This window comes from Pollicipes pollicipes, unplaced genomic scaffold (assembly GCF_011947565.3).
Source record: "Pollicipes pollicipes isolate AB1234 unplaced genomic scaffold, Ppol_2.1 Scaffold_4740;HRSCAF=5597_pilon_pilon_pilon, whole genome shotgun sequence".
In the NCBI taxonomy this organism is placed as follows: Eukaryota; Metazoa; Arthropoda; class Thecostraca; order Pollicipedomorpha; family Pollicipedidae; genus Pollicipes; species Pollicipes pollicipes.
In genome coordinates this window covers 11,074,040-11,095,832 of record NW_023596545.1, presented here as the reverse complement: position 1 = coordinate 11,095,832, position 21,793 = coordinate 11,074,040, and the positions used below count along the sequence as shown (strand labels likewise).

At 57.3% G+C, this 21,793-nt stretch overlaps 1 protein-coding gene across 1 annotated transcript in view; it reads left to right on the top strand.

The window, feature by feature from the left end:
* LOC119099038 (indian hedgehog protein) overlaps nucleotides 1-20,716 on the top strand; it is a 25,529-nt gene extending 4,813 nt beyond the window's left edge. Inside the window, exons 2-3 of the mRNA XM_037222089.1 lie at nucleotides 13,383-13,644; nucleotides 19,580-20,716. Of these exons, the coding sequence (XP_037077984.1) occupies nucleotides 13,383-13,644; nucleotides 19,580-20,283 (966 nt within the window). The 3' untranslated portion in view covers nucleotides 20,284-20,716. The remainder of the gene's footprint in view (nucleotides 1-13,382; nucleotides 13,645-19,579) is intronic.
* Nucleotides 20,717-21,793: the final 1,077 nt, after the last annotated feature.

Sequence of the window (21,793 nt, the reverse complement as noted above, 5' to 3'; positions counted from 1 at the left end):
CTCCACGTGTCTTCTGGCAACGGAACCACCGGAGTCCAACCGTTCTCAGAGCCAAGCGGTTACCCACAGGCCGATCGTGGCCTGCCTCTTCTTGCTAATGTGGATGAATGACGCATAAAAAGGCTACTGACGTTATTGGGCATCGCAGCCAGCCGAAATTAACATTATTCCGCCTGAAAAGACTGAAAGGGGTAGTGCAAATGAATGCGGCGAAAGTTTGGCCTGCTGCTCCGTGCTAGCGGTGGCTTCCGGTGGCACGACACCTGCTGTAACCGGAGCCGGCGACAGGGCTGCGCAGGCCCGGCCGCCGCACGCCGGGGTCCAGGCGACAGCGTGTGAATCAGCCCCGGCCCCGGGCCCCGGCCCCGGCCCGACACTGACTCCAGGTCAGCCGTCTGATGTGCAGACCCGGGGGCTGGTCAGATGCTCGGACCCGGACCCGGACCCGGACCCGGACCCGGTCAGGGTCAGAGCCCGGACCCGGGTCAGGTCAGCGGTCTGAAGTCCGGCCTCCGGCTGACGTCAGCCAGCGTCGGTCATCTTCCGGCGAGCATCTGTATCTGGTCATCTTCCGGCGAACAGATAAAGCTCGGAAGGATTATCGGGTTGACTGTGACGGAAGCCGTGTAACTGTGACACCTATCAGTTGAAGTCTGCTATCTATAGTCGAGTCGCTCGGGGCCGATAAAGCTGACATTGTAGACTGGGCTGAGCTGTTTTCCACCACCAATCTCAAGGACGGGTCACACGGACAGCCACCGTCACTCTCACGTCAGAACGGAGAATGGTGCGGTGAGCGGGCGATCCAGTGCGGTTCCGGAGCTCACCAGAGCGCTGTTGGACAGATACCTTTTTTGGTTTGGTCAGGTTCGTGTGCACATTATGCGTATGTTCGCTTCATATCCACATTTTACACATTGGTTCTTCTTTGCAACTGCGTGAAAGCCACAAAGAGGAGAGCTCTAAAGCCATGTGTGTTTGTTTTTCTCTCCAAAACTAAGAATAACACAGCTCGAAATTAATAGTGCAGCTGATATGTCAAATGGAGAGCGGTTACAACATTGATGGTACACTCGGTATTCGCATTTAGTTAAAAAGTACCCAACATTATATCTCCAACGATAAAGGAGCTGTGCAACCAATACTTGGCTTGAATATACAGCATTTCAGTTTGCGTGAGCATTTGTGTCTAGTCTCCCTATAAATCGGTGTATATATGTTTAGCTGCAGCCCCCTGCACCTGTTCAGACTGGAACATCTGGTGAGATTCAACGGTATATCTGTCCGAAGAAGCCCCGAGCTGGCCTCCGACCCTCCGGTGACTTCGATATTTCCCTTCAGATGGAGAAAAGTCGGGAAGACTGCATCCACGCAGATTGACTGATAGCAGTTAATTGCGCAGCGGTCTGTGTGTTTGCCCAGGTATAGCCGCGGCAAGGAGCACACGATCGTACAGGTCGGCCGTGTTTGGCCGACATTGCGTCACCCGTACGGCTACTGTGCCCCGTCATTACACGTGTTTGCGCCCGCCTTACTGCTGCAAACGAAGCGAACCCGCAGATGGCTATTGCCGCTTATTGCAGCATTTTTTCGTGAACATTTTTCCTTCATGCGAGCTGTTTCATAACGTCAATGAAGACCAAATTAATGTGCTCACACATTTTTCCATGCTTTCGGCTCCCGGCCCGGACTGACCAGCATGTTCACCGCCTGCGAGAAACGCCACGGAAGCTCGACGACGGCTGAGGACACTACATTCGCCTGCGGAGATATGCCGCGGCTGCCAGCGGTGGCCGGTCCCGGCCGTGGTGTCCCCCGTGTCCGCTGTCATGGGCTCAGCACGCTGTTTGTGGACCACAAAGGCGTGTTTGCTCACCGCTCAGATCGCTTTGTCGGGCCGGCGGTCGCCCTTCCGCTCGGGCTGTTTGGCGGGGTCGCACAGTGTTTGGACGCGGGCGTGAGGTCCAGCCTCCACGCGCCGCCCGCTGTGGCATGGCCACCTGTTTGGACGGCCGCCGCTGTGCTGGACCTGGCGCGTGAGAGAGCCGCGCGGCGGAGGCGAGCCGCTGCCGGCAGAGGCCGGCGCTGGTGACGATGCCAGCTCGGCCTGACCACGCTGCCGCTCCGGGACCGGCTCGGCTCAGCGTCCCGGATCCAGGTCCAGGCTCCAGATCCAGACTCCAGATCCAGGCTCCAGTTCGCGGCGTTTGTTCGGGTCCGAGTGGTCGGGTGATCCGTCCATGTGAGGGAGAGGGTCAAGTCACGTGCCTCCCATTCACTCCAGCGAAATAACGCGCCAGTGCTAAGACATTCCAGTGGAGAGGCATTCCCCTGGTGGTGTTGAGAAGAGGGCGGCGCCGACTGTGCGTGTGGTGGGCCGGCTGAACGCTGCGCCCCACTGACCCCGACAGATCAGACGTGCCTGATGTCGAGCTGCGCCTCTACTGCTTCGAAGCAGTCGTGCTGGCCCACCTTTTAAAGGTTCAGACTACGCGTGGCGTCCTAGTGACCAGTCCAAGAAGAAGTTAAGTTTTCAGTGACAGACCACAATGACTCGCGGCTAATCAATGGTCATATCTCACCAGTGCTCGCACCATGGACCTGCTGCAAAACAAGCAAAAGTAAAGTAGCAAAACAGCTCAGCTCAAAACACCTGCAAAGAAGCACAACAGCTCGCACTCCGCGGCCTGCGAGACACCTGCGGCCGCACACCGGCCCCTCGGGCAGCTTTGTGCTCCAGAGCTCGGAGGTGTTGCTCCAGCCGAGGGCGGCCGGAAACGGCAGACCGGGGTCGCCGGCTCACGCGGCGCTCGCGCTCGTACCGCCGGGGAACCTGACACCGGGATGGGCCCACTGGCTCGTGACGAGGCGGCGACAGGTGTGAGGCTGGCCCACGGCACCCGCAGTCAAGGGGCTGCAGGCCGAAGGGTAGGAGGGGGGTACCAGCAGTCCTCCCCACTGATGAACGAGCAGGGCTATACATGTCACTTTGGGGGGGGGGGGGAGTTTGCCATCCGGTGAATGAAGCCAGAAGCAACAAATGCGGAATTCGACGAAAAATGTCGCAGGTGGTTTTGATCCCGTTAAGGGCAGCAGTGTTACAAGATAATGGCATGACAATGCAGGAATGGGGGAACCACCCGGGAAACTAGGAAAACTACTCGGCCGATGGCACTGCAGGCGAATGACGTATAAAACTTGCCGTTTTCCGCAAACACACCGAAGCTCACGCGCGGCTCCGGTTTTGTCCCCATGGAGTTAGCTAGGGAGTACTCTGAAGGTCGACTGTGACATTCTCAGGCTCAACCTCAGGTCATGATGAGTCTATGATGGTACCGCTGGACGTTACATTAGTATGTGCCGAAGGTATCGGGCCGTGCACTGGTCTTTGTCGTAGCCTCCGGGTGGTGTACTGGTCTGTGCCGTAGCCGCCGGGTGGTGTACTGGTCTGTGCAGTGGCCGCCGGGTAGTGACTGGTCTGTGCCGTGGCCGCCGGGTGGTGTACTGGTCTGTGCTGTGGCCGCCGGGTGGTGTATTGGCCTGTGCCGTAGCCGCCGGGTGGTGTACTGGTCTGTGCCGTGGCCGCCGGGTGATGTACTGGCCTGTGCCGTGGCCGCCGGGTAGTGTATTGGTCTGTGCCGTGGCCGCCGGGTGGTGTACTGGTCTGTGTCGTGGCCGCTGGATGGGTGCCGCACTGGCCTATGCCGTGGCCGCCGGGTAGTGTACTGGTCTGTGCCGTGGCCGCCGGGTAGTGTACTGGTCTGTGCCGTGGCCGCCGGGTAGTGACTGGCCTGTGCCGTGGCCGCCGGGTAGTGTACTGGTCTGTGCCGTGGCCGCCGGGTAGTGTACTGGTCTGTGCCGTGGCCGCCGGGTGGTGTACTGGTCTGTGCCGTGGCCGCCGGGTGGTGTACTGGTCTGTGCCGTGGCCGCTGGGTGGGTGCCGCACTGGTCTGTGCCGTGACCGCCGGGTGGTGTACTGGTCTGTGCCGTGGCCGCTGGGCGGGTGCCGTACTGGCCTGTGCCGTGGCCGCCGGGTGGTGTACTGGTCTGTGCCGTGGCCGCTGGGTGGGTGCCGTACTGGCCGCTGCAGCCGCCTCGCTATCTGCCGCCGTCGTCAGGCCCGCTATCAGCTGCTCAACCGAGCGATACTGGCTCTGGCCGACAGCCGGCCGGCTTCCCGCACTCACGTGCAGTGTGCACCTTGTCGCGGCGGCACGCGCACAGCCACCCTGCCCTGGCACCAGGGCTGCTGCCGTCTGACTGTCATCGGAATGTCAGACGGCAGCAATGTAGTTATCCTCCTCCGACGGCGGTATAGATGTTATTTGATAAAGACACACCACTCCCTGAAATAGCTCATAGTCAACTTTGAGACCTCAGTGCTATTGACAGCTTAAGGAGGCTTGCACTCCTACTACCTAGTTACCGAAGAACAACAAGCAGTGCGGGACTACTCGACCGCGTCTGAGGGCTCTGCAGTGCGAAAAACGTACTCTAGATGGTTTTCCACTGTCCGAAAGCGCTCTGCTCCTGTTGGAGCGAATCGTTATCAGAGCCGATGCATAGACATACAGGCATGTAAGCCGAGAGGACATCATTTTTGAGCAGGTTAAGGGCCTGGTGCTGCGCTGAAATGGTTTGTTGCAGCATGCTTGTGATCCAGCACCTCCACTTCACTAGAAACGTTAATCGCTGTCAGAGAAGCTGTCCAAACAGTCATGTTGACCGTCCACTTACCCAGAAACATAACCTACCGTTCCCCGCACAGAACTTTACGCTGTATCCGGGTCCAGCGTCCGGAACCGGACACAGCGCCGCGTTTTGTTCGCTGAACGGCGCCCAGGATCGGCTCCTGTTTCCAGCGCAGTCGCGCACTTCCGGACCACACGGCGGCTGATGGGGCGGGACACAGCCCCCCTGCACGGGGCGGGACGGCTCCTGGGGTTCCCACGGTCGGTTTACCACCGTGACGGATCTGATGTGCGGCTCTCGGCGGGCGCCGGTGACGGATTTACAAGCGCGACGTGGAGGTCACTGTAGGCCGCTGCCGACGCCGACCGGCCAGCGGCGCTCGAGGCGGCCCGCCTGCCCGGAGCCGTCGGCCGAGGCCCGGTCCGCGACCTCTCCCGCCTCGGGCGCTGGAGGGTCAGCAGCCAGGCGAGGTCCGTTCCCACGGCTGCAGGGGGGGGGGGGGGGGCTGACGGGGCTCGTCACCGGGCCGAATGGTTCCATTGTGTGTCCGGCCGGGGGTCCGCCGCGCTGGGCCCGGCGCTGGTGAGGCCTGTCGCCAGACGGACGCGTTTATGGCGGACAGGTATGCTCCAGTCCGCCGCCGGACCGGACTCTCCCATGACACCGTGCTGGACGGGGGTTGGGCAGGGCTGCCGTCACCGGCGCGTCCTTCCACCCAACCTGCCTCAACCCTGCGCGACCAGGACACTGGAATTCAACACTGTAAATAAACCCTGCTGGCCAGTTTGCTAGGTAAAGCAACAGTTTTTATCACGATATTAGGCATGGCACATGAGTGGTGGTATTGCCTTTTTGGATATGCACAACGCCCACATACCAAGACTACCGGGCTCAATCTATCATGAAACACAGGCACGGCACTTTTTTCCTCGCCATTGGCATGGTCTATAACCAGCTTATTATATGTCGGCGCGCAGTAATGATCGTACTGTGCATAAGAAGCCCAGGTCATGTACCCAAACAGATGGCAAATCAAATATACAGAATGAGCCTGGATTAGCAGAGCGGTTAAGAGGCACGGGAGCTTTGAAAATACAGTGCATGATTACCCCATGTTTTTTAAGGTCGGTCCAACGCTCTCTCGTGTCCAGCTTGTGTCATACCATATGAATATTCTTGTTGCCTTTTTAAGATCGCCAATTGTGAGGTATATTTCTAATGAGAGGAAACATTGCTGTATTATTTACATTTTGACATTGGTTCACCCGGATGGCCGAAGACCTTGAAACACTTGTACTAAACCCTGATACCTGAGCTCTTACTGCAAGCCAGTGCTGTACCGTCGCGCTCACACCCTTTTTGTGAAATCTAAATATAAACAGGCTCAAGGTCGCTTTTCTCGTTTTTCACAAAAGGACCTGGTAAGGATACCTATGGGTATCGCAAATCCAAACAACATTTTCAGCATGTTTCTGATGGCACGTTCAACTCGCAAGGACAGTAAGTGGTAACAGGGAAGCTCGTAGCCAGGGTCGGGCTTCAAACGTCCCTGTTCTGTACTGTATGTAACTGTATACAGTGTAGGCCTCTTGACTCGGGAAGGAGGGTACGTGGCTCCCCTCCCCTTCTCTCTCGCGGTGCGTGGTAACAGTGATGGAACCACCGCTGGTCCGGCCGGAGACTGCAGCGCCAGGCAGGCCGCAGCCGGGGACCTCACCTCCGCACAGGAACGCAGCATCGGCGCGACCGGCGCGCCGGCCAGTGGACCTTTCCCACGGCCGATTCCTCTGTTTGCCTACGGCCGACGAGCCGTGTTTGAGCGCCGTCCGACCGTTTGTTTTGGGCGCGCCTGCTGCGTCTGACGACGACCCGAGAGGATCGCGGCCGGCAAATTGTGCTTCGCTGTGGCTACATATCGTACCGACCGTACGGCAGCGTGGCGGTCTGTTTCACCAGGCTCTGTGCTAACCATACGGCAGCGTGGCGGTCTGTTTCACCAGGCTCTGTGCTAACCACACGGCAGCGTGGCGGTCTGTTTCACCAGGCTCTGTGCTAACCACACGGCAGTGTGGCGGTCTGTTTCACCAGGCTCTGTGCTAACCACACGGCAGCGTGGCGGTGTGTTTCACCAGGCTCTGTGCTAACCACACGGCAGCGTGGCGGTCTGTTTCACCAGGCTCTGTGCTAACCATACGGTGGCGTGGCGGTCTGTTTCACCAGGCTCTGTGCTAACCATACGGTGGCGTGGCGGTCTGTTTCACCAGGCTCTGTGCTAACCACACGGTGGCGTGGCGGTCTGTTTCACCAGGCTCTGTGCTAACCATACGGCAGCGTGGCGGTCTGTTTCACCAGGCTCTGTGCTAACCATACGGCAGCGTGGCGGTCTGTTTCACCAGGCTCTGTGCTAACCACACGGCAGCGTGGCGGTCTGTTTCACCAGGCTCTGTGCTAACCATACGGCAGCGTAGCGGTCTGTTTCGCTAGGATCCGTGCCAGTGGTGGTGTGGGCCATGGTTGTTATATTGCTGAGATTGAGGGGACGAATCAGGATTGGTGGTCAAGATGGCACTTGTGGGGACAACTTGACCTGAAAATGGTACTCGAATGGGGATATAGTTATATATATATATATATATATATATATATATATATATATATATATATATGTGTGTGTGTGTGTGTGTGTAATGGGTGTATATGTGTATATATGTATGTGTATAAATATACATAAATATGCGTATATACATGTATATATGTATATTTACATATATGTATATACATAAATATATAAATACATATAAATATATATATATATATATATATATATATATATATATATATATATATATACTTATTACCAGGTCAGTGCCTTTAGAATTGGTAAAGCCAAGGAGAGCCTTTTGGTTCCGTGCCTCCCTTAGAGTTTACAGGGGGCTCGGTGCCGAGGTCCCAGTAGGTACCTTTTGGCAGTTCAAGAGAGCCGTAGGGCTTCTAAAACATAAATCAGGGTCAAAACATACAGTCTCTAGTCACCGAAAAGGGACATCTTGCCAGGTGCCCTTTTGACGAGATTTGTCCACCTTCCGGACGTAACGTTGGCACGCCCCTAGAGGCAGCGACTCTGTGTTGGACACTAAAGCCAACATCTGTTCGTATGTGTACCTTCGCTCCCGCCAATGTATTTACGCAGTACATCATCCCATGTGGAATCTGTCATTAGGAAAAGGTAGCAGCTGAAGAGTGTCCGCAGAAGAGCCACTTGCTGAGCTCTGCTCATGGGCCTGCCATCGGAGGCACCGAGCGGAGGGACGCGAGAGTGACCCGGGTAGGGGAGCGCAGAGGCCGCGCGCGCCTCGTCCTCATGGAATGCCAATCGAGACGTAAGCTGCGCCTGGTAATGATGGGACGGGGCCAGTCGCCTCCGGCCATTTTATCCCGGGCGCTCGCGGACACACATCTGAGCCAACTGACGCCGCAAGATGGCGCCGGCGGCGGCGCGCGCCGGCCGGCCGCCGGGCGCCGATTGGCCGCCGCCGCCGCCGCGGCCCCGCCCCCTCGGTGCGGGTCTGAGAGGCGCGCGGACGGACCCTGCCGGACCCCTACCGTTCGGCGCGCGGTCCCCTTTCTACCGGCTGCCCCGACCCGCGGAATGTGCCGGGAACAGGCCGGCTGGCGGCTGGTAATGTGTGCCGGCGACGCAGGCTGCCAGGACAGACTGTCGGCCGGCGCCGCACGTGACGTGGCGAGCCACCGACCGGCGCCGAGTGGGGAGAGCGGCGCTCCTACGAGCTGAAGACGAAACACGGCTGCTAGTAATGCCGCTCAAAATTCAATGAAAAGCAATGGAGCCGCGTCACGGTTGATTGACAGCTGTCGGTAGCGGCGCCTCTTTCGCTGACGCGCCGGCCTGTGAGTCAGTCTGTGTCATGATTGACACCTGCGCAATACAGCCATCCCAGCGTCTGTGTCCAGAGGCGGTACCCGCGACCGGCGGCTCGACCCAGCCGGGTCTGCTCTCCGCTGATCTACGGCAGGGTGGGAGGGTGTGTGGCACCTGTAACGTGCCGACTCGGTCACGCCCCATCATTACTGCCAATTCATAAATCTCTCAGCCCTTTGCACGCTGCAAATTTATCACCAGCCGTAATCATGCGCAACAGTTATGCAGGTACTCAGGGCGAAAACATGGCGTTTTGCGCCCTTGTTCATAAATCACATGTGATAGCCGGGAGTGGGTCTTGCAGGTGGTCGACAGCCTCCGCACCTAGGTGGTAGAATAGAGAAGTTGCAAGCTGGCTTAGTGATAGACTGCGTCAGAAGGCAAAACTTTGAACTAAGGACGTCCGTACACGTCATATGCTCAACTGCTGTTTCGCGTCCCTTCCATATGGAACGCAGGCCCGTACAGGCCATATTAAAACTCATGTTTTAACCGACTTAACAACAAAAAAGCAGACCGCTTTTACGGAATAGCTGCAGTAGGGGTGCTAGAAGCGTCAGCACCTGCGCCTGGAACGGCGCTCGTGACTGGCCGGCCGCTGACGGGGAGCGCGCTCACCTGCGCCTGGGACGGGGCTCGTGACCAGCCGGCCGCTGACGGGGAGCGTGCTCACCTGTGCAATGAAGCCGGCGGTACTCAGAGGAGCGTGCGTCAACAGACAGACAGACAGGCCGGCCCGTCCGCTGTTCATCACAGCGAACACCGCTGCTAACGTTTGACCAGTCTAGGAAGAGTAGAGTTCAGAAGAGAACAGAAGTGTGGAGGTGTGGAGTAGAGTTCGCCGGACTGTGCACAGGAGGCCTTACCGATACTATGCCGCCGGTGGAATGCAAATGAGGGTCAGTTAGTAAACGCAGAAGTTTTTGCGCGACGCGTCTAGGGTTCCCATATTTTGCCTGGTGCACGTTTGTCGCACCGCCCTGCAGTCGCATTTTGTAATGATAACTTAAGAGTCACACATGAATTACACGCTAGCTTTCGCACCAGCTGACTTAAGAGGGTTGGTTCCCTTGGGCCTGAGTATGCTAAGATGCCCAGGGGATACAGGCTTTGCTGCCGTGATTCTTATCGAATGCACCCACAATTTTGTCTAAAAAGTGTTCAGTCTTAAGGGGTAGATACCGATGGCCAAAGTAAATTTGAGTGACGAAATTTTCGTAGAATTTGGCGCTTTTGTCAGTACTTCTTTGGTTTCCCTTAGATGATATTTGCATGTGCTGGTAAGTAATAGCTGGTGAGTGCAATTAATCTTACCTCACCAGCATGGGCGCATTGAGCTACCACCAATTACTTAAACTATATAACACTGAACATAACAACTTCAAGAGCGGCATGCAGGCCGAGTGTTGGAGGAATGCGAGTGTGGTACTGTTTAGTACGTTTTGAAGTGCATATTGTATTTATTTCATGGCACTTTTGGCGTAGAAACATGCATACTTCTTAATCTGCTTGTGTTTTAGCGTGAAAGTATATGTATGTGATCATTAAAGTATTCAATGTGTGTGATTTTTAGCGTGAAGTATTTAGTGTATGTGATTTATTTTGAGTGCCTATGCTTGTTTGTGTGCATCTCATAACGCGTTTGATGTACTTGACATAATGTTCATGAAAAATTGCGGCAGCGGATTTAGTGTGTAGATATACCAGTCAACTCGTAGGTGAAGTGACGTCTGAGAAAATGGGGGGGGGGGGGCAAATCCATTTGAAGTTGATTCTTGCCACGTGTCGCCACGGGGTTTATGTTGAGCATTTTCGCAAGGATAATGTGCATTGGCACCATTGGCACCATTGGCACCTGCGACCTTTCGTTTCTGCGCCTATAACTCACATAAGCTCACATATTGGATGATAAACTACAGCAATATCCGAGCTTTGGTTGTGTGTGTAGCTTAACATAAGCTAGCGCACAGTCTTCAACAAGTTAAAAATTCGATTTTACCAAAGCATTCTTGTTCGGAGGCCACTCGCTTCCCCGTGCGATTCGGTATGCACTTCCATGTAACGTGCCACAACCACTCCGGCAATTCCCACGCTGGGAAAACCGAGTTCTCGTCGACAGAAAGGGAAAGGAGGCGCCGGAAAGCGATCGGCGCGAGGGTGTGCGGCTGGAGTCACTGTCGGCGCGCAGCGGGTGTGCGCCGACCCTCGGGCGCGGTGGGCAGATCAGCCCGCTCGCGTCGCCAGATGAAGGGCGCCGCGGCGGCCGGTGCCGACACTAAGCCTCGCTCCGTCACAGGATGACGAGGCGGCTGTCAGTGTCTCCCCCGGCCCGCCAGGCGGCCGTCACAGGCGGCCCCGCCCCCCGCCGCACGGCCAGTCAGCGGCGCCGTGTCGCCCCACACGGGCCCCCCGCATACCGGCCCACCTCGAGGCCGCCGCCGACAAGCTGTTTGCAAACACTCAGAGGGACCGGACGCTTAATGACCGCGTGGCGACCGAGCGTCGCGCGCCGCGAATGGAGCGGGTGGGGGACGCGCCGGCGGCCGCTCGTCGTGACCAGCCGTGACCAATCTCCTCGGCCCGGTAAAAAGGCCAGCTTCGGGAGGAAGCCCGCGACCCATACAGCTGAGGCGGCGTGTTTGTCTCGGCGCGATCGCGACCGAAACGGAGGCGCTTTGAAGCGTGCCGCGCCCCCTCTCTGGCCCCGTGTTGGTCTGCCGCGCGCTGTGTTGTAGTTGATTTGTCGGCTTTGTGGCGTGTGACGTTCTTTCAAGAGGCCCTCACGTACTGCGAGACCCCGAGCCTACCACAACATTGCGGTATGCTGGCATCCCCGTCGGGACCGGCATTGTGCTCAGTCCGGCATTGACACCGGGGTAACTGAGGACCGTCAGCCATCCTGGAGGACCACACAAGCGGAGCACGCCCGGTCCGACCTGTTTAACACCGATACAAACTGCTCGACAGCGCGGGCGGTGTTCAATTACCGCTGCTGGCAGCCCCCTGCGGTGTTCCCTCTGCCAAACAAAACCCACCCGGCCGCCATAATGGGACAGAATGCTAATTGATAATTGTAACGAGCGGCCGGGTGCCGGGGGAGGATCGGTATGTCCTGTCGGCCGACCGGCCAGAGCTAGCCGTAAATCGCAACTGCCGGCGGCCGGACGGTTAGGCGAGCCGGCCGGGCGGCCAGCTGGCCGGAGGCCGAGCGACCGGCAGAGCAGCCGTGACTGCTGGCCGGAGCCGGTCAGGGGCCCGCCGTCCGGCTGCGTCGGTGCGAGCGGGACCGGCCGCTGTGACCGGCGCCGCCGGCCCGGGCCCGGCTGAGTCAGCGCAGCTGCACCTCCTGACCCGGCCCGGCGCTCGGACACAATGGCCGGCGCCGCGCTCTGCCCGCCCGCGCCCGCTAACCGATTGGCTATGAGTGGCCGCGGCCGCCGGAAACGGCGCCGGAAGCAGCGGCCCTGCAGCCGGCGGATTCGAATCAGGCCTGTGCGGCTCTGCAGCCCGGCAGGACCTGCCGATGGAGATCACTGGACCGCCGGGCCGGATCCGGAGCCCCGTTTGTCGGCCCCGCAGCCGGTCTGATCCGCGAGTCTCGTGCCGCCGACTCGGTCCCGGACTCGGAGTCATGGCTGCTGATGGGCCAGGGACGGCTCTGTGGAGACCAAGCGTGTCAGACACGGCCTGCGGCGGCTTGTCACTGGCGCCGCTCACCGCTGTCGCAACCGCGCGCCCCAGGCCAGGCCTGTTGATTTCACACGGGCTGCACGTGCACCAATTGTGCTATATTACGTTGCTGTTCTAAATTGATTTCGCCATGCCTGTGGCCACCAATAGCCGCTTCGCGTGCTTCGAATTATGACCTTGCATCAGACGTTATTTATCGGCCATTCGGTCAGCCGTGTAGTCGAAAGGGGATGCTTAATTTGGAAGACGTATGGTGTATGGTGATGTACGCATCATTACCTATTATTATACGGGGATGTTGTGACTTGATGGTAATGGAAAAGTTATGATGTTATTGTATATGCTCAACAACATGCTTATCTTATTGTGAGCAATCCAGCAACGAATTCAAACAGGTTCAGAATGACGTGCGGTGTACGCGTCCCCGCGAATCCATTTATAATAAAGGCAACGTCTTGGAGACCTTTCTGCAATGCATTAAAAGGGCGTGGAGTCTTTCCCCTCAAAGTGGGCGATGCGTCCGTCTTTGTATTTAGTCAACACTTTTACATTTTTTACTCGGAAAACAAGAGCGTGATGGAGAAGCATCCCCACGTGTCCCGACTATGACAAACATGGTGCCTGCATTAAGCAGTTGATCGCCCGGCCTGGGCAGTCACACTCTTCACTACGGCGGCGGTGCCGTTCCACTGCGCAGAGGCACTGTCCACTCCAAGCCTTTCCGTCTAGCTACTGTGGTGACTGGACATTGTCTGTGGGTGGTCACCGTGCATTTCAGCGTGAAAAAGCTGGTGGCGGGCGCCCTCAGCCTCGATATGACCTGCACTTGCCAACTTCTGACCTTCCGTGTGCATTGCTCATCGGCTCCCGCAATCCGTTATTTTACAACATCCACAATATCCCGCGCCTCCGCACCTCCAGCGCCTAACTCGGGACCTGCTTTGCCCGGATGGCTGACCTCTGGAGGGTGGCTGGTTGCCATCTGGTTGGTTGCTGGTTGATGGCTGGCCAGCCATCTGCTACCGTGTTGCCGCGTCTCACCGGCCGCCCGCCGTTCCAGCGCACCAAGGCCAAGCTGGACATGCTGGCGATCTCGGTGATGAACCAGTGGCCGGGCGTGCGGGTGCGCGTCATCGAGAGCTGGGACCTGGGCCGGCTCCACTCGCGCCAGTCGCTGCACTACGAGGGTCGCGCCGTCGACATCACCACCTCGGACCGCGACCGCAGCAAGTACGGCATGCTGGCGCGGCTGGCCGTCGAGGCCGGCTTTGACTGGGTCTACTACGAGTCACGCTTCCACATCCACTGCTCCGTCAAGTCAGGTGGGTGCACTGACGCAGCGCCAGGTCGCAGCGGGCTGCTGTCGTGATGCGGGCCTGATGCGCTGCGCTACAACGCAGACAGCGCGCGTAGGAAACGGGCGGCAACGTCGCCCCCATATTCAAATGTTCCACGCTCACGGGTGAAGGAGACCGACGCCATTCCTTGTAACCGGCGATCACCCGGTTACGCCCGCACTCCAGACTGATCGGAAACTGGTAAAACACTTTCCAGAGACGATCAGGGGTGCTCTAGCAGTAAATTTGGAGTTCTTAGTCATTTTTCTAGGCACCGTCATAGGCCCAATGTTAAGATTGTAAATTATTTGGGGCTGTTCCCTAAGAGTGCGCAGATAACTACGCCCGCTTGCCCCGGGCCCTGCAGCTGCGGCCAGAGTAGTCCCGGCCAGCTGCTCAGTCCGCCCGCCCAGTCACCAGCCGGCGGGAGATGGCGCGTGGACGGGGGCTCAGCCCGCCGCTGGTCCCCTGACGTCCCGCTGTCCGTCCACCCAGCCGCCAGTCGAGGCGCGGCCAAATGCAAACAAGCCGCTCAAACAGGGCGCGATCGGCGCGCAGGTGCCGCCCCTTCGTCACACAGGCGGGCGCACGGCATTCGTGGGCATCCGGCGAGCGGTGCGGCCGCGCCAGCCCTGTCATTAGGCCGGCTCGGATTGATTTAAATTGGCGGTTCGGCGGCGGTGGCCGCGCGGCCAGTGGGAGATACCCCGGGTGGGAGCCGCCGGGGTCAGCGCTGGTGCGAGCCGCCGCCCGGCGCGCCGCCGCTCGCCGCCGCCGCGCCACCCCCGCCGCTGTAATCTCGCCGCCCGCCCGCATAATCAATTACACCGTTTGGCCGGGTCATTTGTTACCCGCTCAAGCGGAGGGATAATGAGGTATGGCCCACGCGGCGGCCGTGTCTGCGCCGCTGCCGCCGGACGGTCCTCCCCCGCTGGCGTCCCATGGACTGAGCGGCGGCGCCGGCAGCAAGAGCGATGGCGGCGGCCCGCTGCCGCCAGACGGCCGAACCCCATAATGGTCTTACGCTATAATCGGTCATAATCATCCCGCTTTGATTTCTTGGCGCAGGTACCGTTTTTACTGCCGCGCACGGTGAGCTGGAGCTGGCAATTGAGTTTATTGGATATTTTAGGAGGGTTTAACTGTTGAGAGCAGACAGTAAGAGCCGTGTTTTGGCAGTTTATTTCAATTACGCTGTCGGTAGGAATTTGCAAGTGTTAGCATTTCATTTTGCACTTCATCTGATATAAGCCAACGGTGTCCTGTTGTGTCTGTTTGAAATGCGGGTAAATGTATTTTCAATACATACATGGTTGTCCGCCAAGAAACATTCCTATCTTAACGGCTAGAGCAGGCACGCAACCAAAAGTTTCTGCAGGCAGACAGCCAAATCTTCTCCCAGAGCGAAACCAACACTTTGTAGTGTAAATCTCTTGGCTCAGGGCGGGAGGGGGTGGCGTGGGGAGGGGGCCCGTCCCTTTAGGCCTTCATTTGGCTACGCCCGTGGGCTAGAGCCGTGTTTACCCCTTGACGTCTTGAAGTCATTAAAAGGTGTAACTGATGAATTACCTGCCGGAAGCTAAACTTTGATTATGCCGTTCAAAGCAAGTGCTGCGGACAACAAGTAACCTATGGCATAATTTAATGTGCTGGCAGGAAAGTTGATTGATTGATCATGTGGCCTCTTCGGCACCGCCACCGAGTCAGAGACTTGTGAACATTTCAGGAATAGGTTAGACTGAACACTCCACCTGAGATCTTATTTTTTATAATGGGGCAAAGTATCGAGCTTTGTCATAAGATTCAGTAAGTTACCAAAAAATTGACAGTCAGGGAGGGAGGGGGTGGGTTGTGGTGTGCTTCCATAAAGTAAAATATCGAACTAGTAACTATCGACCATTTCATGCGAGACTTTCACGATGAGAGGTGAACTGAATCCACGGATACTGACGGCCCACTGGATCCCTACGGCTCACTAAATCCCTCTTCAAAGCCGATGGTATCCGATAGGCCTTGTATCAGGAACCTTACAATTTGGGAGTAATCCGCTGGTTTGCTAAGGCGTTAGGCGGCAAAGCGGTAAGCGGTCTTCCGTCTCTTAAATGCTTGGTAGCGGGTGAATACTTTCCAGTGAAATTAAGAAATGAACATAAGTTATATAGGCGAGAGCTTCTTTTCTATTTCACTCGAGCCAGTGTTCATATCAGCTGGTAAGACAGAAGTAATAGCTTTATTCCTCGGAGCAAAACCGGGAGAATGGAGATAAAGCTGGTTTGATATTTCGGCAGCATGCTTTTATCGTAACAATAGCAAAAGGGAATTCTCCAATCACAAAGTTTAATTACCAAGTTTCTTTCGTTGCACGCTTTTGTTACCTTTGTTGACAATACTACGAATATTGCGTTATTGATTAACGGACCGCGTCCAACGGCCATACACAAACATTCGAACGATTCATTTTTTATTCTGCTGAGTAATTACTGATTCCAACCAACGTTTGTGCCCCTTTCAATTCCAGCTACGGGTTAGACTGACCTCAAAACAAATGGGCTGACGTTGGCCCCAAATTCAGCTTTGCTTGCATTGAAATCGGCTCAACGTAGACAAAAACAAGCAAAAACCTGCAATAACACCACTGACACACTCACATCTCTTGTAACAAAACTTTTCAGAGTCCGTCTTTGATGGCTTTGAAATGTAGATCCAGTCACATAGCTGATCCTGTTTAAGAGCATCAGCTGACGCGGCTGATCGGATAAGTGAGCACAGCCACGGGCATCACTTGACACTTTCGACCGATGTCATCGTGTGTCAACTGATCGGATAGGTGACCACCACCACGGGCACCACTTGACGCCCTCGACCGGTGTTATCGCGTGTTAACTGATCGATGTTAACACCACTGAACGGGTGTTTGAATGCATCACTTATCCCCCTCGTCCAATGTCAACGTGCATTACTCCATCGGCGCTCACACCCCTGATCGGTGTCACGACCGATAAGTCTCCACTCTGTGGACACGGCACCTCCCAGTGTCGCCCGCATTGTCGCCAGCCGTCGTCTCGCGGTCCGGTCAGCTGTGGCCCGGGACAGGTGAGCCGGCGAGGGTACCGCCGGACAGCGAATGTGGCGCAGGGCGCCCGCTACAGCCTCGGGATTCCGAGCCGCGCCTGGCGTTCCAGGCTCATTTGGCCGCCATGATTCGCATTCGCGCTAGATGTATTACAGAGGCCACTGGCGTTGCATTTTCGGGACTAATTTGCGTTCATCACTGCGGTCTAAGGCGCCACCCGTGCCGAAGCGCGGCCGAAGTGGGCGACGCGGCGCTCGCGGCCTGCTCGAGGTCCCGCCAAGGCTGCCAGTCGTCTCGCTGCCGCTGGGTGGTACCATCAAGCAGGACCAACACCAGCAGACCGGCTCGGACGGCACCTCCCACCGGGACCGACACCAGCAGACCGGCTCGGACGGCACCTCCCAGCGGGACCGACACCAGCAGACCGGCTCGGACGGCGCCACCGCACCTGGGCCGCGCGGCTGGACCGCCCGCCGCGCCTGCAAACAGCGTGTCGCTTTGTGGCCGGCGATGAACGGCCTCAAATAACTAGATTTACACGCCAAACGGCAGCCGCCCTGCTATTCCGGCCGACCACCACGGGTGCATACTAATTAATTGCCGGCTGATTTGCGGGCCGCGCGGCGTTCTCTCTCGTCATTAAGGCGGCGGCGGTCTCGCGCCGCCCCGCGCTCGCGGGGCCGCCTCGGGCGCCCACTTAATCGCGCCCAGTTGGCGGCCGGTTAATGGCAACCGACGGCCGCCGAAGCCGCGCCGAGGCGGCCTGGTTAAGGCCGGAGCCGGGCTGGACGGAGCCCAGGGCAGGCTAGACGGAGCCGGCAGCGGGCTGAGTGGAGCCGGAGACGGGCTGGAGGGAGCCGGAGCCGGGCTGGACGGAGCCGGCAGCGGGCTGGGTGAAGCCGGAGACGGGCTGGACGGAGCCGGCAGCGGGCTGGGTGGAGCCGGAGCCGGGCTGGAGGGAGCCAGAGCCGGGCTGGACGGGGCCGGCAGCGGGCTGGGTGGAGCCGGAGACGGGCTGGACGGAGGCCGGGCAGGCTGGACGGAGCCGGGAGCGGGCTGGACGGAGCCGGGAGCGGGCTGGGTAGAGTCGGAGACGGGCTGGTTAAGATTGAACCTTGGCTGGGCAAAGCTGGGAGCGGGCCCTTTAGAGCAGGGGAGGGATGGACGGATCCGACATCGTGCTGAACGGAACTGGAGTCGGGATGGAAAAACCCAACCCGGTGATATGTTGGACAGAGCACACATGACAATGGCTATTGAAACAGGCTGGACGTCGGTCTTTCCTGGAGACCAGATCCTTCCATCGGTCGCTGTGTGGGCGGCCTCCTCGTTACCCCAGTGTCAGCCCACCAAAGGCTAGCGTTGCGACAGCCCTGAAGGCATCGTGCGTGCGGCGGCCGAGGCTTGGCACACGACATCGTTGTCATGGCAACGGACGTTTTTTCCGCGCCACGGGGTCACTACTTTAAGGGCAGACGTCAATGTTGGGCGCCCACAGGCACGCTGAGGGGAGACGGATTCCGACAAGGATGCCGGGCTGGCATGTTCTCCGTGGGTATGCGTGCGGTTTACTTTGCATATTCAAGCTCATTTGTTACAAACAAAGACCCAGAGTGAAGCTCTACACTGGGCCTCTCTCTCTCTCCTCTCTAGCTTTCGAGAGATCTGCGCAGGTGGGAGGGGAGAGTGAAAGAGAGTTAGAGGAGAGCGAGAGAGAGAGAGCAGAGAGAGAGAGAGAGAGGAGAGAGCGAGAGAGAAAGGGCGAGAAGGGAGAGAGAGCGAGAGAGGAGAAAAGGGAGAGAGAAGGTGGAGAGAGAATCATCTTCCTTCTATCTCCTGAGAGAGACCCTCTAAAGGGGGATATTCCCCATTTCTCTCCTCGTCTCTCTTCTCTCTTCTCTCTCTCTCTACTCTTCTTCTCTCTCTCCCTCTCTCTCTTCTCTTCTCCTCTATCTCTCTCTCTCTTCTCTCCTCTCTCTATCTCTCTCCTCTCTCTCTCTTTCTTCTCCTTTCTCTCTCCTTTTCTCTCGCCCGTTCTAGCTCCTCTCGCCGACCGAGCTCCTCGATCGATCTCCTCTCTCCTTTGTATATCTCCTGTTTCCTCTCTCTCCCTCTCCTCCCTCTATCATGAGAGAGGAACATAAGTGATCCCTCTATTGGTGACACGAATGTTGGCGGCGTAATGCGAGCATATAAAGCGTGGACTTAAGCATCGACGGACAATAACAAAACGAACGACACAGATTCCGAACAATTGCATGTACGGGCATTTGTATTGATAGGCGCCTGCGATAGGAATCACTGTGGTACTTGCATTACCAGCTACAGGGGTTTATGCTTTCAGACATCTGAGCCATGAGCAATCGTGAAAATTGAATAGTTATTTTATCTGAAAATGACTAATCATGAACATTGTACCCTAGCGTCAACACACGGGTAACACCCTTGCGCTTAAGAGCATAAGAGCGAGCACACACGAGTAATACGGGTACTTGCATTGGTGGTTGCGCTTACAAGCATCTGCTCACGAACATTGGTCAACGAACATCGGCGTTCCGTACATGTGGTGCACGTGGATATGTCTATGCTAACATTTTCGTTGCTGGTAAGCTTGATGGTGAATCAGAAGGAATTTCACAGCTTTCTGGCGACGTGGATGATGCCAGATCGTATTCTGAGACCTCCAAATGTCATCTTTTGATATCCTGACTTCGCACTGTTTAAAAATGCACGCTTTTGGTGCTCTCACGTTGGGGCCGCAGCAGAACCAGTGTCGCCGTGTCGCCCTCGTCGTGTCCTCTGCTCTGCCGTCGTGCTGACCTCGCCCGTTCGTCTGCCGTCCCGCAGAGTCTGTGGCAGCCGGCCGGTACGGCGGCTGCTTCTCCGGCGACACGGAGGCCGCGCTGGCCGACGGCCGGCGGCGCCGCTTCGACCAGCTGCGGCGCGGCGACGTCGTCAAGGCGGTGGACGAGAGCGGCGCCGTGGTCGACAGCGAGGTGATCCTCTGGCTGGACCGCGACCCGGCGGAGCGACGGCTCTTCCACCGGCTGACGACGGCGTCTGGGCGCCGGCTGGCCCTCACGCCCGGCCACCTGCTGTACGTGCTGGACGCGGCCAGCGCCGCCGCCGGCAACGTCACAGCGCAACACGCTCGCGTCACATTCGCGAGACGCGTCATCGCCGGCGACTTCGTGCTGGTGGGCGACGGCGGGCGCGTGGAGGCCGAGCGCGTGGTGGACGTGCAGCCCGTGGAACTGAAGGGCGTGTTCGCGCCGCTCACGCGACACGGTACCGTGTTGGCCAACGGCGCGTTCGCCTCGTGCTACGCCCAGGTGGACTCGCAGCAGCTGGCGCACTGGGCGCTGCTGCCGGCGCGCTGGGCGGTGAACGCTAGAGAGTGGGCGGCGCATGTGTGGCGTCGGTTGAGCGGAGGCGACGGCGGTGTGGCCGCGGCCAGGCGCGCCCCGCCCTCGCCTGGCGTGCACTGGTACGTGCGCATGCTGTACGCCTTGTCGGACGTCCTGTTGCCCCGTGATATGATGTTTGACTAGGGCGCGCTAGTCAGGTGCGGCAGTCGGCTGGCGTTTGCATGGCGCGCGGGAGAAGTACGCTGTGGAAGGCCTAGCCCGCCCTAGGCGTGGGCGTTTCGTTGATTCATCGTGTACAGTGCACAGACCATACTTGTCCATTTACTCATGTGCTGAAGAAACCAATATTATTTATTTTTGCTTCATGCGCCGCCAGGCTCATTGCTCACAGCGGGAGTTGGGTCGCTGTGCTTGAGTTAGTGTTTTGTGATGGTTCTCAGAGATCGGCGGTGAGCCTGAGTTGAAATGTGCGAGAACAGAGCTTGTCTTCAGCTTCCTGCATGACCGTAGCATTGCTGAAATCGCGAATCCGCCGCGGGTTTTCGCTTCTTGTCATTTTATGCCAAAGCTGACGGCTTATCTGAAATCGCCTCCGCCAATAAACCTATATGTGATCTTTCGAAACGGACCACGGAAAAATATCCCGCTCAAGTCGACTGGGGCGATACCATCCGGAAATCCGACCGTCACACCAACGTCACAGATGCACGCGTGACGCAGTGACGACGCCCAGTGAGCTCCACGGCTCAGCGGTCCCGCAGCCACCCGGCTCGCCTCAGCTGGATATCTGGCCGAATGATCCAGAACCAGCTGGACCTCACGGCGATCGTTGACCGGTCAAGGCCTCTGCTTTACCGGCAGACGTTTGGTAGCCACTGTCTATCGTCTCTTGCAGCTTAACCATTCTGAAGCCGAAGAATGCAGCTCCTCCTTATTTCCGGCCGTCAGTCAGTTCGACCAGTAGCACGTTGCATTGCATCGTTGGGCTGGAATTTCACACTGAGCATGAACGTGGGTTTGCGCTGGTCATGGCAATTCAGGATTGCGCAGCGATGATGCCGATGGAAAACGCCTCTGTGTTGGTTTTTCACCACCATGTTTACGGCGATATGTGTTAAAGGGTGTGTCTAGTCAAGGTAGGATTTTTTGACTGTGCACGTAGGATGGTAGGGAATTGTGATTTAAAATTTGTTGTGTCATTGGTTTTCAGAAATTCGCCTCCACTGATGAGATATTGCCACTGCCCTCAAATTTGCATTGGTTTGTACGGAAGGAGGAACTTATCGGGCATCCCCCAAAGCAATATTTCACTACTGAACACATAGCCATCATTGAGAAGGTGTCGTCAGCTCTAGCCACTGGCTTTTAGAGAGTGTCGCTTGCCAGCGCTGACACCAGCTTGCGAATGCGGCGATGGCGGCGGCCATTATGTTGATGCTTTTTGTTTTTGTTTATATTCAGCTGAGGGCTACGAGTGAACGGGTTTAGGCGTATAGTAAGGCTGGTCAGTTGCTACGCACCAGTTCATGTCGGCCTACTTTATACTGAGATGAGGAACAAGTATTGTGTCGTGTCAATAGGCTGCACCAGGCTCTAGGGAAATGTGATTGTTCCACGTTGCTTAGCAACCAAAATAATGGCCATGTCTCTAGCGCGCAGTTACTCGCCACATATAAGCCAGTGCTTTCGCCCT